Source organism: Neovison vison, chromosome 6 (assembly GCF_020171115.1).
Source record: "Neovison vison isolate M4711 chromosome 6, ASM_NN_V1, whole genome shotgun sequence".
Taxonomy (NCBI): Eukaryota; Metazoa; Chordata; class Mammalia; order Carnivora; family Mustelidae; genus Neogale; species Neogale vison.
Genome location: NC_058096.1, coordinates 15,379,223 through 15,395,608, shown reverse-complemented (window position 1 = coordinate 15,395,608; position 16,386 = coordinate 15,379,223). Strand labels below are relative to the sequence as shown.

At 38.1% G+C, this 16,386-nt stretch overlaps 1 protein-coding gene across 9 annotated transcripts in view; it reads left to right on the top strand.

The window, feature by feature from the left end:
* Nucleotides 1-16,386, top strand: part of USP16 (ubiquitin specific peptidase 16) — a 27,709-nt gene extending 11,323 nt beyond the window's left edge. For 6 of the 9 annotated variants that reach the window (XM_044251050.1, XM_044251045.1, XM_044251048.1 and 3 more), the window contains 13 exons: nucleotides 6-190; nucleotides 769-864; nucleotides 1,470-1,600; nucleotides 1,910-1,997; nucleotides 3,079-3,157; nucleotides 4,953-5,044; nucleotides 5,389-5,445; nucleotides 6,569-6,745; nucleotides 8,887-9,547; nucleotides 10,615-10,709; nucleotides 11,902-11,988; nucleotides 15,692-15,848; nucleotides 15,951-16,386. In XM_044251050.1, coding sequence (XP_044106985.1) covers nucleotides 6-190; nucleotides 769-864; nucleotides 1,470-1,600; nucleotides 1,910-1,997; nucleotides 3,079-3,157; nucleotides 4,953-5,044; nucleotides 5,389-5,445; nucleotides 6,569-6,745; nucleotides 8,887-9,547; nucleotides 10,615-10,709; nucleotides 11,902-11,988; nucleotides 15,692-15,848; nucleotides 15,951-16,075 — 2,030 coding nt within the window. In that variant the 3' untranslated portion in view covers nucleotides 16,076-16,386. Of the gene's footprint in view, nucleotides 1-5; nucleotides 191-768; nucleotides 865-1,469; nucleotides 1,601-1,909; nucleotides 1,998-3,078; nucleotides 3,158-4,952; nucleotides 5,045-5,388; nucleotides 5,446-6,568; nucleotides 6,746-8,886; nucleotides 9,548-10,614; nucleotides 10,710-11,901; nucleotides 11,989-13,435; nucleotides 15,307-15,691; nucleotides 15,849-15,950 lie in introns of those variants that run through there. The other 3 variants (XM_044251051.1, XM_044251049.1, XM_044251053.1) reach the window with 2 other exon arrangements.

Sequence of the window (16,386 nt, the reverse complement as noted above, 5' to 3'; positions counted from 1 at the left end):
TAAAGCAGCAAAAGATGGTAACATTGAACTCGAAAATAAAAAATTAGAAAAGGAGAGTAAAAATGAACAAGAGCGAGAAAAAAAGGAAAACATGACTAAAGAAAATCCTTCCACTAATTCTGCTACCCAAATAACTGTGAAAGGACTCAGTAATTTAGGAAATACATGTTTCTTCAATGCAGTTATGCAGGTGCCAACGTTAATTTTTTTTTCCCTCTATAAAACTTTTTTCCCTCACATTATAGGATGTTCTTGCATACTTCTTATTATAGTATTAATTTTTTTCCCCAAGTAATTCATTTCTGGGTTTTCAAAGAATACTTCAGGAACTGTTGACTTTATATGACAGTAAAACACTGTGCTAAGCATTGCATGCATTAGAGTTCAAAATAAACATTGACCCTGGCTTCAAGGAACTCGTACTCAAACGTTGGGGAAGCACAGGATAACCTAGTACAGAAACAAATACCTACTTACAGATGGTGGTAGTGGTAATGTAGCTACTTCATGTTGCATAGTAGGCAGTGCCCTTTTGGGGGTGATGAGTAAGCTCTGAACTGAAGAATTTATGAGCCAAATAAAGGGGGGGGGGAAGAGCATGCTAGTACTTTTTGTTTCCTGAGCTAGATACAATAAAGACTGCAGTATTGATAGTAATTTTCTGTTTTGATAGAATAGACAGTTAAACTGTTTAAATATTTTAGTGATAAAGTAAATATTTGATTTGCTTTTCAATAATTTCCCTTTTGTTTCCATCCCATATTCCAGAATTTGTCACAAACACCAGTGCTGAGAGAACTACTAAAAGAAGTAAAAATGTCCGGAACAATTGTAAAAATTGAACCTCCTGATTTGGCACTAACTGTATGTACTTAAAGATTTTCTTTTACAATCAGTAATTCTCCTCTCTGAATATCTGCATTCTAAATTATTTTAAAGAATTGATGCTCATTTTCACCTTTTTTTAACTTGTTTTGTTTGCTTTTACTTTAGACTACTGAGTGAAACATTTTCAGGCTAATAGATTAAGCCTTTAGATTTATTTGCTACATGTATGCAATGTTTTGCTGTGCTGTGGTGTTTGGTGTAATTCTTGGGAAAGCTGTTGATAGGCATGAAGCCCTAGGCATGCATTATTATTTTCAACAGCTTTTCAGGTGGCTCAAATTGTGTGTAGTAAAATGAATTTTATCCTGTCCATTTTTATTATTCACATTTTACTCTGGCTCTTTTGATTCTTAGGTGGTTTACTCCTGATACTCTAAAACTAAAACAGTAGAACTGATTTTTTCATAAGTAGTCAATGAACAGAAACTTTCTACATCTTTTGATGTACATTTTTTGAAGTTTTAAATGTGACAGCTCTATCAGGAACATTGGCTGGCAATAGCAGTTGATTAGCTACATTTTGGTAACATAAATGATTCCAAACTTTGACTGAAGAAAGTAATTTTTATTCCCATATTCAGGAACCCTTAGAAATAAACCTTGAGCCTCCAGGCCCTCTTACTTTAGCCATGAGCCAGTTTCTTAATGAGATGCAAGAGACCAAAAAGGGAATCGTGACACCTAAAGAACTCTTTTCTCAGGTCTGTAAAAAGTGAGTATCTGCTTTGATTTTGTTTTCAGTGCATCGGTAAGATGCTGAGAAATAATATGAAAAACTCAATAGCATTAAAGTCAATCCAGTATATATATTACAGCATGGTTTATTTCGTTTGGATTAAAAAACATGAACTTCATGTGAAAATTAAATCTAAGGGTGTTGTCAAAACTGAATGGAAATTTTGAGAAAGTAGATTACTCTTGAGATTTGGAATGTGATCCTAAGATTTTGTAAAAATAGTTACATATTTTAGTAGACTCATCATTGTTTTTCTGTCTTGTCTTCTTTTTTTTTTTTCTGTAGAGCAGTACGGTTTAAAGGCTATCAGCAACAAGACAGCCAGGAGCTGCTTCGGTATTTATTGGATGGAATGAGAGCAGAAGAACAACAAGTTAGCATATTTTGACCAGTATAATTTATAATCCCATTTTCATTAACTTGTCCGGAATTTAACATCTGAAGGCTTATTAATTAAAGCAATGAAAACTAGTTATTGAGGCCATTGTATTTAAAATTTTTTTTCCACACCAGTGTTTTCAACTGGTATATTTTAATCAGTAAAATGAATGTAGAGAGTTAGAAATGATTCTCCTTTTCATGTTGCTCTGTTTTCCTTGGTGGCTAGGGCATTAATATTCTTTCGGAGTTCTGTTCTATTGTACTAGCCTATGCCAGGAGCGCTCCAGAGTATTGGAAAATGTTTCTCCCAAAACAGTTCCCAGTTGCAACGCATTCTTACTCTTGCTCTGAGTGTGATTTAACACAGCTTTTTGAGTCTAGGAAGTACACTCATTTTTAAGAGTCAGGGAATGTAGTTACTTTTTTAAATGTTTGTAAATTGCCAGATGTAAAGTAATGTATTTGGGGATGTTGAGTATAATTAATAATAGTAATGTGAGTAATAACAAGGGATAACTAGTGATGACATGTATTTTGCTCTTATTTTATATCAAGCATTGTTTTTAGAATTTTATGTGAGTTATCTTACTTGGTCCTCCCAACCTTTCTCTGAGGTGGATGCTGTTTAATCATTTTCTCATTCCAAAGACTGTGAAACTAGGGTGTAAATAAGATTCAGGACCTGGTTCAAGGTCACCCCGTAATGGTGGCTCTCGGCTTTGAATGCTGGATTCCCCTATAGCTCTCATTTAAACAGTCTGCTTCTAGGACATAATATTTCAGTGGTCTTTCCAAAGGAGGTGGGCATGGGCTCAAATGCTTTGGTTTGAATAGATTAAAATCTTAAAGTAAGACAGTGTCTTTGTGTAGGGGTTAGTGATTGTTTTGTAATTTTTTTAGCTCCTTGAATTAATTTCAAAAATGTGATCTTAGAAATAACTAATTTTTATTCAGTAAGTTTGGGGAGCTAATTCTTGATCACTTTCTTGACTTGATTACATATTTTCTAGGGAAAATAACTATAAAACTTTAAAAATTTAATAGTATATATATATCCATTTTATTACTTTTAGAGAGTGAGTAAAGGAATTCTTAAAGCATTTGGTAATTCTACTGAAAAATTGGATGAAGAACTAAAAAATAAAGTTAAAGGTAATGTCTGACTTTTTGAACTAACACACTATAGTTGAATTCTTCTGTAACTTAGGACAAGATTGCTGGCACTTTTATTTCAAATTCAGTTATTAACATAATTTTTCTTTACCACCATTGATTTTAGAAAAATTATTTATACTCCAAAGGGGAATATTTTTGAAAAATTTAACTTTGGTGTATTTTTATGCAGTATTATAGTGAAATTTAAAAAGATAGAGCTAAAATGAGATCAGTTTTATTTTTCAAAAGCTTACACAGTTGACACTTGAACAATGCAGAGGTTAAGGACACCAGTTTCTTCTCATCCCCATTCCTGCATAGTTGAAAATCTATTTATGACTTTTGACTCTCCAAAAACACAACTATTAATGGTTTACTGTTGACCGGAAGCCTTACTGATAACCTAAGTGGAAAAGTAACATGTATTTTTTTTGTAATATGTATTATGTATGGCATTCTTACATAAAGTTAATTAGAGGAAAGAAAATGTTATTGAGAAAACCATAAGGAAGTGAAAATACATTTTTAGTACTGTGCTGTATTTATTGAAAAGATTCGCATATAGGTGGACCCACAAAGTTCAGACCCACACAATTCAACACAGTGTTGTTCAAAGGTCAACTATATTTCTAATGAGCAGTGATATGTGAGTTACACTTGTCTGTGTGAATTGTCAGTAGCTGGTTTGTTAATCATGGAGCCAACTTCATTATTATTGTGTGGCATTTAAAGGTTTAACACAGACCAGTCCGATAGAACTTTCTGTGATAATGGAACTCTTCCGTATTTATGCTGATACAGTAGCCACTAGACATATGTGGCCAATTAGCTCCTGAAATGCCACTGGGGCAATTGAGGGGCTAAACTTTTACCTTTATTTAATTTTAATTTAAATCATCACAAGTGACTAGTGGTTACTATATTGTAAAGCACGATTTTTTGTTTTGTTCTGTTTTGTTTTGTTTTGGTTTTGTGAGGCTTGAATGCAGGGCCCTAAGATCAAAAGTCAGGTGCTCTATTGACGGAGCCAGCCAGGCACCCCTTTGAAGCACAGTTTAGAATCAACACATAGCACCTGTTTGCCTCCTTCGTGTCCTTTAGGGCCAGGCCAGTAGCAGAGAGAATCCTGCCCTGCTGGCGCTGTTGTCATCAAGTGTGTTTCTGTATAAATGGACACACTTACCATTTGAATAAGGCTTATATATTTCACGTATTTAGAAAATTGGGTGACCAGGTGGTAAAATTGTCTTATTCTAAACTTATGAAGATTATTTCTGGGAACATAGAAAAAATAAAAAGATTTTGTCTGAAACATTTTCCCAGTGTTTTTTTATTTGTTTGTTTTTTGATTTGATTTTGAATGGAGTTCAGTCTTAGAGTTTAAAAGTTTATGGGCATTCTCTCCTCAGTTTGCTGCTGCATATTATGAGGGTGGCAGAGCTAGAAGTGGTCTCGAGTACCGTCCAGCTTGGCCCCGTCTGTGCATTTTACTAGTGGGATATTGACATGTAGAAGGTCTCACTGACTTGCACGGTTTATTTTCCACTGAGCCGATCTAGGATAAGAACTTTTTCTTTTTCATGAGACATGATTGTGTTAAATTGTGTTCTGCTCAAAAGTGGAGTATTTGCTGCTGACTACGGCATAAAATAAAATGGTAATTATGAATGGAGAAAACCTGTGGGATAGGAAATTAAAAATAAAATTTTAAGGTTAGATAGGTAAGTAAATAGTTTTAACTTATTCTGTTAATTACGTAAGGGTAATTGATAAACTTTTTTTCCCCTTCTAGATTATGAAAAGAAAAAATCTGTACCAAGTTTTGTGGACCGCATCTTTGGTGGTGAACTAACTAGTACAATCATGTGTGATGAATGCAGAACTGTAAGTTGATGTAATGTGGACTGGATTTATTCATTAATATTAATAGACTGTATTTCATCGGTTGTATCTTTCAAAAACAGAAGTATCTAGTTTCATAAGGTTTTCTCTTTTGGGCTGTGCAAGTCTTCATAGTTCTTTCCTGGGACTGTGAGCACTCCTTATGTCTGAAAGAAGTTAGTTTAACATTTCAAGTTATTTCTCCTAACCCAAAGCCCTCAACACTGTAATTTTTTATTTTGTTAAGAATTTATTTTAAAATGTAACCCCCCACTGTAATCTTACTATATAATGTCTAAAATGAATTTTTCCTTCCTTTTTACATTTATCTGTTTTGGTTGATTAAGGTCTCCTTGGTTCATGAATCTTTCCTTGATTTGTCTCTACCAGTTTTAGATGATCAGGTAAGACCTACTGAGTGTATTTTGTTTAAGTAGATTTTTTTCCTCCCTGTGTTAGATTTTATGAGGGAAGCCTTGTCACTCTTTTCCAAATTTGTACATTAGCCCTTGGAGGAATTTTTTTTTTTTTTTTTAAAGATTTTATTTATTTATTTGACAGAGAGAAATCACAAGTAGGCAGAGAGGCAGGCAGAGAGAGAGAGGGAAGCAGGCTCCCTGCTGAGCAGAGAGCCCGATGCGGGACTCGATCCCAGGATTCTGAGATCATGACCTGAGCCGAAGGCAGCGGCTTAACCCACTGAGCCACCCAGGCGCCCTGGAGGAATTTTTTTAAATGTATTTGAGACAGAAGAATTTTAAAGATTTGAATAGAAATTGGGGTAAATATTATTTTATTTTTAAAAAGTATAGATAGTGTGTCTAGAATTCTTTATAGATGATTAGCTTGATTTGTAGACCTATAGGGAAAGTGTTTTCTTTATACTAAAAATTAAATTTTTTTCGTTATTTAAGACTAAACATAAATCCCTTACAGTCTTCATTCAGTTCATGCATGTTAATAGATAGTATCTCAGTTTTAAGCCATATCAATTCGGCTTCATCAACTAGTGGTTCGAAAAAAGAAAGCCTGTTATGAATATTGGATAAATTGTGATTCAGCTTCATATGAATTCAGGGTCTGTTTAATCTATGTTACTTAGTGATTAAAGTCTTACAAATTTACTTTATTTTCTCTTTTTCTAAAATTCTCATTTACATGGAAAGAAGGAAAAGGATAAAAAGGAATGCCTATAGTGGAACAAGTAAATCACTGATAAACAGAAAGCGCAGTTAGAAAGTGGCATAATTACTGTAGGAGGCTGCACATATCTTAATAAAATGCATGATATTCCTTTCAATTTTACTGGCATGAGAAGCTGCCTTTTTTACTGTTTTGTTTGTTGGCTTGTTTTCTCAATATGTAAGATTGTTCTAGTATTTGAGATGAATGAGTTTGTCCTAGATATATTTTCAAACATTGTAGAAAGTAAAACCAATATGAAATAGGAGTAGAAAAATACTTAGGTAACATGAAATCTCTTCACCAAATAGTTGTAAAATTTTTATTTTTGGCTCATATTTTAAGAGTGGTAAGAAAAGTATAAATGATAAAAATTTGAAAAAGACCATGGAAGATGAAGATAAAGAGAGTGAGGAGGAGAAAGACAATGATAGTTACATCAAAGAAAGGAGTGACATTCCATCGGGAACAAGTAAGCACTTACAGAAGAAAGCAAAGAAGCAAGCCAAAAAGCAAGCCAAGGTGGGTAACTGAGAAGAAAACTATGCTTTTCTAATTTTATATTTGCAGTTATTGAGTCTGAAGTCTGAATGACCAAAAGAAAATGTTGTGCTTTTGTTTTTTTAAAATCTTGTGTTGCTTGTGAGACCTTTCTTTTTTTTAGAAGGAGAGAGCAGAAGCTGGGGTGGGGTGGGCGGGGGGAACTAGTAGGGGGTGGAGAAAGAGAATCCCAGGCCAGCTCCATGCCAGCCCAGCATGGAGATCCTTGTGGGGCTCTATCCCAGGACCCTGAGATCATGACCTGAACCAAAATCAAGAGACAGGTATCAAAACTGACTGAGCCACCTGCACACCCGTACTTGTGAAAACTTTTAGGAGTTTTAGTTCATTTTTAATAATTTTTTGAGTTCTTAATACATTGACTTTCAAAAATTTTAAAATATATAAAGATGCACAAAGTACCCCTCCAACTCTGTCCTTTCATGACATAGATAACCATTTTTATTAGTTTCGTATGTGTCCTTCTGGAGTTTCTTTTGAAAAATACGGTCAAATACAAATATGTAGTCTTTTTTTCTCCTAATTTTTTTTTTTTTTTTTACAGATTTTATTTATTTATTTGATAGAGATCACAAGTAGGCAGAGAGGCAGGCAGAGAGGGGGGGGAAGCAGGCTCCCCGCTGAGCAGAGAGCCTGATGCGGGGCTCGATCCCAGGACACCGGGATCATGAACCGAGCTGAAGGCAGAGGCTTTAACCCACTGAGCCACCCAGGCGCCCCCCTCCTAATTTTTAAAGAAATTAGACACACTGTTCTGGATCCTGTGTTTAGTTTCTGCTTGGTTGGGTTCTTGGAGATTTTTCCACTTTAGGACACAAAGATTCTGTTGTTTTAAACAGCTTAGGACACAAAGATTCTGTTGTTTTAAACAGCTGTATAGTATTCTCCTTTATAGATGTCCCTTAGCTCATTTCACTGTTTCTCTATTGATTTAGGCTGTCTGTAGTCTTTGCTCTCTAATAACCAGTGCTGCAGTGAATAATCCTGTATGCCTGTCATCAGTACGGCACATTTTGAGAAGAGGGATGGCATTTGTAATTTAGATAGATGTACCTAATTGCCCTCCACAAAGGTTGTACCAATTTATATTTCCACCAGCAACAATGAGATTTGCTGTTTCTCCTTAACCTTGACAGAAGTGTGTTATCAAACTTCTGGATTTCTGCTGGTTTCATAGATGGAAAATAATTTCTCAATGCAGTTTATTTTCCATTTATTTTAATATAAGTATGTTTTTATGTTTGAGTCTTTTGTGTTCCCTTTTCTTTGCAGAATTTGCTTATATCCTTTCTCCTTTTTTCTTTCATGTTCTGTTTGTAGCTGAGGCACACGGGAAAATGTTTGTGTCCTGTGTGTGTCCTTCAGCCTTCTGCTATTACAGGTTAGCCACACGGGACTGTCATCTTACCTGGAGTCTGTAGGCATTCCAGTGACAGTAGTGTTGATGAAATGCCTTTCTCCCCACTCTGCTTGTAAATAGGCTGCAAATGGCAGATCAGAATGCTTTTAGGAGGAGAAGTCCTTTATTGTCCTCTGTTCATGAGGCTTCCTTGCTTCCTCTCTAATTTGGGGCCATTTATTTCCTGGGATGTTTTCCTCCATCCTGCCCAAAACAGTCCTGTACTTGTGCATCCTGGAGTTTTCAGTTTTTTTCTTCTTCCCTCAGTACAACCTTGGATACACATGGATACATTGCTTCCTGCTCTCTTTGTAGTCAGTCTCCCCACGTGGTTTCCTACTTGCTGCTTTGATTTGGCAGTTTCTATCTAGTCTACTACCCTGTCTTGGTCACTTCCCTTAGAACACAGACTGTGTCTTGCATGTTTTTATTTGCCCCCCCCCCCCACCATGTCACAGTATGTTGATGACTGGTAATAGTTTATTCCTGGTTTCAGTGAACGAGCTTTCTTCAAAATTTATTTGATCCCTGATAGTAAAGGAGCTTTTAGGATCAGAATTCTGGGAGTGCACACTCTTCCTTATAAGCTTTTTGATAAACAAGAAAACCTGATGTGGTACACATATGCTTTTTCTTCTATTTTTTTTTCCTTCTTCCTTTTTTTTTTAGTTTTATTTTTTAATGTTTCATGCTTTTTGCACAGAACCAACGAAGGCAACAAAAAATTCAAGGAAAAGTTCTTCATTTAAATGATATCTGTACCATTGACCATCCTGAAGATAATGAATGTGAGGTTGAAATGTCACTTCAGGGAGAAGTGGATGTTAAATCCAATCATATTTCAGAAGAGGAAATTATACATAAAGAATATTGTGTTAATCAGAAAGATGTGAATGGCCAAGAAAAAATGGTAGAAAGTGTAACTGACAATCAGAAATCCACAGAAGAAGTAGCTATGAACAATGTCCACATGGATAACGATTTGGATGTCCTGGCATCTTCTCCCGGTGACTGCGCTAGGAATGTAAATGGTGCCCATCTGACAGAAGGGAGTGGTGATGTGGACATTTCCAGTGGTTTCAAAAACCTTAACTTGAATACTGTTCTTCAACCTGATGAAATAAATATAGAGATTCTGAATGAGAGTCATTCTCCTGGGACCAAGGTATATGAAGTCGTAAATGAAGATCCAGAAACTGCTTTCTGTACTCTTGCGAACAGGGAAGCTTTCCATACTGATGAGTGTTCGATCCAACATTGTTTATATCAGTTCACCCGAAATGAAAAACTTCGAGATGCAAATAAGCTGCTTTGTGAAGTATGCACCCGGAGACAGTTTAGTGGACCAAAGGCAAACATAAAAGGTAATTTAGATTCTCTCGCTGAAAGGGAAAATAATGTTCAGGGGCACATTTTGCACGGAACAGGTAGAATACTGCTATCTTAATTGTGTCGGGATTTGCACGGCATCAGTAAGTCCCTCCCCTGTGTAATATTTTAACAGAAGATTGAACAAACAGACCAAAGTGGCTGATACTCTGTGGCAGCCGAACAGCAGATACGAGTGGGACATTTTGCTCTCCAGCACCTCTCTCTGGGGGTGAATCATCCTACTGAGTTGTTATTGCAACAGGCTCCTCACAGATTGTGGCTCTCTCTTAGTCTGCTCAGTTTCCTGTCAGCATTTGTGTTGGCCCTCCTCTGCCTCCATGCAGGGAGCTGCACTTCATCTGGGTGCTCCTGTGACATGCCCAGTGCAAGGTACCGGGAGGACAGTGCTTTCTTCTAGTCGCCCTCAAATACAGAACAGAAAAATAGTGAGAATTCTCTTTCTCCCCACCCCCATTTTTTGAGCTTGGGTAAGTGGGATAAGGAGGGATTGTGGAGTCCCAAGGATTCTTACTAGAAGTATCGAAACTTTTTACAAAAATGGTCTAGGTTTTTATTTATTTGCATGTCAATATAGAAAGTAAATTATGTTGATTTTATAGCATTTCAGTTTGCTTTAGAGCAGACATTTGCCAACTGTTGTTCACAGTCAGGTTTTTGTATGGTGTCTAGAAATATTTTTTACTGATGAACATTTGAAAATGATTTGGTGGTAGAAAATACTGACTTTGAGCCCCAACTGATTCAGTGGTATCTCTGCAGTACCGTTCTCCTTGGTAGATGGTACTTGTATTCAGTTATTGCTATATTTTGAATTACAGTAATAAAAATGTGGGAATTTGTGGAAATTTTTACTGATACCTACAAAATGTCCTTGGTTGTGCCTCTTGGTCCACAGAACCCAAAATATTTACTGTCTGGTCCTTTCCAGAAAGTTTAAAGATAAATCGATTGTGTTAGATGCTTAAAATGATACTATAGCAAATGTGAATGCTCTAGAAATCTAAAATGATTTTCACACTGTTAAAATTTCTTTCTTTAGGAGAAAGGAAACATGTTTATACCAATGCGAAAAAGCAGATGCTAATTTCTCTTGCTCCTCCTGTTCTCACTCTTCATTTAAAGAGATTTCAGCAGGTACCCCTTTTTAGCTCAAATTTGTTTTAAATAGGTAACACTTGCTTTGTTATTATCTTACCACATGACTGTGTTTCTTTGGTTTTCTGTTGTTTTGTAATTCTAACTTTAAAAAAAATTAAGAAATATACCTGGGCATGACAAAAGCTTAGATGAAGATGCCTCTCAAGGTGGAGACATGTAGCACAATCCTTCCTCAATTTTATTAGAACGCATGTTGTCTTTTTTAGTAAAATTAGCATCTTCCTCTAAACCTTTTTCTCTGGTTAAGAAAAAAAAAAAAGTCCAGTTTACTAGCTGTATCTCACAGTTAAGAAAATTAGTGATACTATTTCTGTTTTGGGTGTGGTACCTTATTTTTACTGACCCTTCATAAAAAGACATTGATACCTTGGATTTTCATCATTTTGGCGACCCTGTCTTTTCTGGAAGACTTTTGTTGTAAGCAGTACAAGTTTTAAATTAAGTTCCAAATTCCCAAAGTACCTTTCCAACATTTTCCCTCCAGTGGGTGGTGTACAGGTTTGCCTAGCTGGGTGGGTCTCCATGAGCCAAGCACTAAGCTTGGTTAGAAAGGAGGCTGAGAGTATGTGCTCCACAGAAAAGTATTCGGCTATTGCTGAGTTTTAAGCACTCAGAACTCTGAGCTAATCTGCCTTTTCTGGATGGCTAAAGCAGAAACACTGAGAATTTTCTCAGGAGAGCAGCTTTCTTTTTTTTTTTTCCTCTTTTCCTTTTTTCTCTCTCTTTTTTCTTTCTTCCTTCCTTCCTTTTTCTTCCTCCCCCCCCACCTCTCTCTTTCTTTTTAAGTCAGTTCCATGAGCCTTGTGTGGAGCCCACTGTGGGGGGTTTGAACTCACACCCCTGAGATCAGGACCTGAGGTGAGATCAAGTCTGTGGTCGTACCACCCTGAACATGCCGGATCATGTCTGGCTTGAGAGTGAGTCAGACACTTAACCAGCCACAGCACCAGGCGCCCCCTGGGAGCACATTTCTTACTGCGTTGGGGTGTGTGTGTGGTGTGCACCTAGCAGAAATCATTTAATGGTCAGAAAGAAAAGAACAGAGTCTCCTGAGAAGACTGAACTAGGGTTGGGTGTTGGTAGTGTTTTGTGCATCAGAGTAAGACTATGGTTTATTTAATGTGTACAGATTTTCCAGGAAAAGAAATCTATCTCTCCTTTTTTTTAGGCTGGTTTTAACCTACGCAAAGTTAACAAACACATAAAATTTCCGGAAATCTTAGATTTGGCTCCTTTTTGTACCCTTAAATGTAAGGTAAGTGAAAGTGGTCTTTTGGGGATGATTCTTGAAGGGAGATCATAGCTTATTTACCAGATGCTTCAATAGTAACTCACTTAAGTATGAAGTTGATAACAATGACTGAGTAGAATGGATCTTTGATCTTTGTACCATTATAAGTTCAAGATCTGTGATGAATCATTTTGAATATTAGGTTGTTAAATTTAGTTCAACATTTTTTGAATCTCTTACTGTGGCAGACATTGTCTTGGGAGCTAAGGGCACAAGACTAAAGATCAGCAGGTAATTAATTTCAGTTTATTATTTTTATTTATTCATTTTTTTAAAAGATTTATTTATTTATTTATTTGACAGACAGAGATTACAAGTAGGCAGGGAGGCAGTCAGAAAGAGGAGGAAGCAGGCTCCCTGCTGAGCAGAGAGCCCGATGCGGGGCTCGATCCCAGGACACCGGGATCATGATCCAAGCTGAAGGCAGAGGCTTTAACCCACTGAGCCACCCAGGCGCCCCTAATTTCAGTTTAATATGGTTGAGTGTTAAGACTGGTATACACAGAGCGGGGTGGTATACACTTAACCCAGTTGTTGGTGGGTCAGGGAAGTCTGCTCTGTGAAGTAGACCACACCTCCACCACTACTTAGAGGAGGAGTAAGAGTTACTGTGATGAATCAAGAGGAAGCCAGTTTTTCAGGCCGAGGGAACAGAACAGCTGGTGCACAGATGTGTAAACTGATGTGGTGGGGACCAGGGACTGGCAGTAAGAGCAGTTGTAGACCTTGCAGTGCAAAGCCGAGAGAGCACCGGGACGTGAAACCAGAGAAGTGAGGTGGGAATGAGGCCTGGAGGTTTATCATGGTGAGGAACTTGGGCTTTCTCAAGAGTGTAGTAGGGTGCCACTGAAGAGTTTGAAGCCCTGGGGTGACATAGCCAGATGCGTGTATTACACAGGTGACTTGCTGAAGCATGGAGGAGGTTGGATTTTAAGAGGGAATGACCAGAGAGGCAGGGTCTCCATATTAGAGGAGGTGAAGATGTTGAATTTAGTCAATGCACTTCAGCTGGGTTAAGAGAAGGCAAGATTGCGAAAGTATTTTGGGAGGTAAAATTAACCAGACTTATGATGGGATTGGTTTGGAAGATGAGGAAGAGGCCTTGAGATGGATGGTAAGGGTAGCACAAGAGGCGTTGAGCATGATTGCTGAGGCCTGGATGAGCGACAAGGCAGCTGGGCCGATGGGAGTAGCATTAGCTGAGGTAGGAAACACAGGAAGAGGAGAGGTTGGGAGGTGGAGAAAGGAGAATGAGTTTGGTTTGGGATACATTTTCCTGTATTTTTTAAATACTCATGGGGCTTTGTTAAGAAAACATTTGGATATACATATCTGAGGCCTGAGCCCTGAGGCAGGGAGGTGAGATTTGGAGATAAAGATTTGGAAATCAGCACATTGGTGGTTAAAACAGGATAGGATCTCCTGTGTGGAGCACGGAGAAAGAGAAGAGATGGTTAATGACAACTCTGGTGAGCATCAGAGCCCAAGAGGCATGTGAAGAAGAGGACAACACTACCAACGGTCTCAGCAAATCTCTGTGTTGAAGAATTTGGATAGAGAAACTACAGTATTAAAGCTGTAGATTCCAAATACCTCAGTATCAACATTAATAAAGTTTTTATTGGCAAAATTTGAAATGATAGAAATTCTCTTTTTCTGCCTCCCAATTTAGAATTCTTCAAGAAAGGTATTTCCAAGCTGGTGGGTAAAGGGAATTGTTAGTATCTTCATTGTATCACCATGGGGCAGGGCCACTTTTGCTGGTAAACAGAAATACCTGTAGTTGGTTTAGTTCAAACACAGGGTCATTAGGAATCTATTATTTGCCTAAAATGTCATTGGCCCGTGTTCAGGTTTCAAGGAAAGGATGAGGGGGCCTCAGTGTCCGAATATCAGAGAAAAAAAAAAGTATTTGTGGATTAGATGGTATAGGGGTCATGGTAAATTTTTAAATAAGTGTTGGTGGACTTGAATGAGAATATTGGAAATAAAGCCTGTAGATACATCAGAGGCTTTACTGAAAAGGAAAATGGTGGACCAGTGATTATTTTAAGCCTGGGAGACGTAAGTAGGTTGGTAAGCCAAGAGGAAAATTTACTCCTTGAAGATACAGAAAAGAGAGAAAACTGATTAAGCAGGACCCTGGAGGAGACGAGAAAAGCTTAGTAACACTAAGCTGGGAGCATAGTCTCTGAATAAGAGGAAGAGATACTTCATCTTCCTGAGAATGGGCAGCTTAGAGTCGATAGCTTGTTATCTTGGTTTTCCTGAAGTGGGAGGTGAGATCAACTGCAGAGATTAGTCAAGGGTTGGGGGAGTAAGGAGAGGCTAAAGGAGTGGTGAAGTGCGGGCCAGTTGCTGTGAAGGCCGTCTGTGGAACTAGAGAGCTAAGGAACAAGTTACGAGATCGTAGTCCGTCACATGGGGATCCCAGTTAGTCCTCAGTCAATTTACCAATCCACACGGCGTGTAATTTTGCCTCCTAGCAATAGCAGCAGAGTAGAATGTTCTGATCATTGTGCTCGCAAAGCTGTGGTGTGTGTAAGATGATTTGTAAGACTCATGCATGTGGTCTGAGCTCTCCAGCTTTAGTGTGCATATGTCACTTGGGCCTCAGTAGGACTCGGGTGGTGGTCTGTGCTGACACTGCTGTTCCATTGCCACTTGGAGTAGTGAAGACACAGATCTGATTGGGGAATGAGGCCAGGAGAGGCTTCATCAGCCAGGAGAAAAGGACTGGAACATTCAGTTAGGTGGGAGAGGGGGGAGACGGGTGAGATGAAAACTGGAAGAATGGAAGGAGTTCTGGGCTGAGACTAGAAAAATAGGAAGACTTGAAGTGGAACAGTTCCAAGTGAGAACGCATTGTAGAATTTAGTCCTGGGTGCGGCAGCTTAGTCGGGATGGCAGCAGACACCCCGGGAAGCGGAGCAACTCTTTGAAGAGCAGACAGAATTTGAGGCAAAGTATGAAGTTTTCTAGTGAATAGGGGGCCATAGATGTAAAGAGATGATAGTTTGGAAGGGCAGGGAGGCACATTCAGGACTTTTTACAAGAGAACCTAAGTTGGAAGTTGTCTGAAAGTGGCCCCCAACTCAGAGAACGCCTTTCCCCGTCACCAGTCTGCCCTACTGCATGTATAGTATCTTAGAATAAGCAGCCTCCGTGGTCTTGATGGTGAAAGTGAACATGTGAGAAGTTGAATCTCTAAGGGACATATATAAATTTAAAGGGGAGTTTTTTAAACGTGAGCCTCTTGATCTTAAAATAAGACTTAGTCTGGGCGGGGGGTGGGTGGGTGGTGGTGAGCTATACTGATAGAACTATTATTTTGCAATTATCAGAGCCCAGGACTCTTAGAGAAACTGGCAGGTTCAATTATTTAAGTATCTGGGCCAGGAAACTGCAATTGCAAGTGGCCTCAGGTTTATAATTCTAGCAGAGAAACAGCAATGGTAACTTTCTAATAAAAGCAATAAAAACATCCAGCCATCGTGTGACACTCCTCAGTAGGCTGGGTAAAGGTAGGGAAAAAGTAGTCAAGGTCAGACTTAGGATTTCTACATTCTCAAAGTAAAGGTTAGAAACCCTTTGCATAAACTGATCCTGCCCCTCGTATCTGTAAGTGGGACTAGAATTAACTTTTGAATTCTGTTCACTTTGAAAGAACGTGGCTGAAGAAAATACAAGAGTACTGTATTCCTTATATGGAGTCGTTGAACACAGCGGTACCATGAGGTCAGGGCATTATACTGCCTATGCCAAGGCCAGAGCTGCGAATAGTCATCTCTCGAATCTTGTTCTTCACGGGGATATTCCACAAGGTAAGAGATCTTGGAAAATTCTGGTATTCAGATTATGGCAAAACCAAAAAAATAATGAACCTGAATCTCTCCATTTATATTTAATTTTACTTCTCTCGACAGATTTTGAAATGCAGTCAACCAAAGGGCAGTGGTTTCACATCAGTGACACGCATGTGCAAGCAGTGCCTACAGCTAAAGTACTGAACTCGCAAGCGTACCTCCTGTTTTATGAGAGAGTATTGTAATAGTTTCAAAGAGTGCTTCCTCCAGAAACAAGCTTATGGCTTTTAAAATGGCTGTAATTAATAATAATAAAGAAGTAAAGACTAACTGTAAAATCATGTTCACTTAAAATTAAACACATGCCAGAAGAAATCATGTTTATTAAAATACTGAAGGGAAGACATCTAAAAATTTACAGTGGTTTTGTATTGTCATAGTGGTTTTTATTCTTGCTGCCAGTTTCTGGAAAGGATTCTGAATTCCTGAAGTCCTCTGTGCTTAAATATGTCTGGGTGGTGGGTTATAACATCAATAAACTGACTTACCCCCAAAA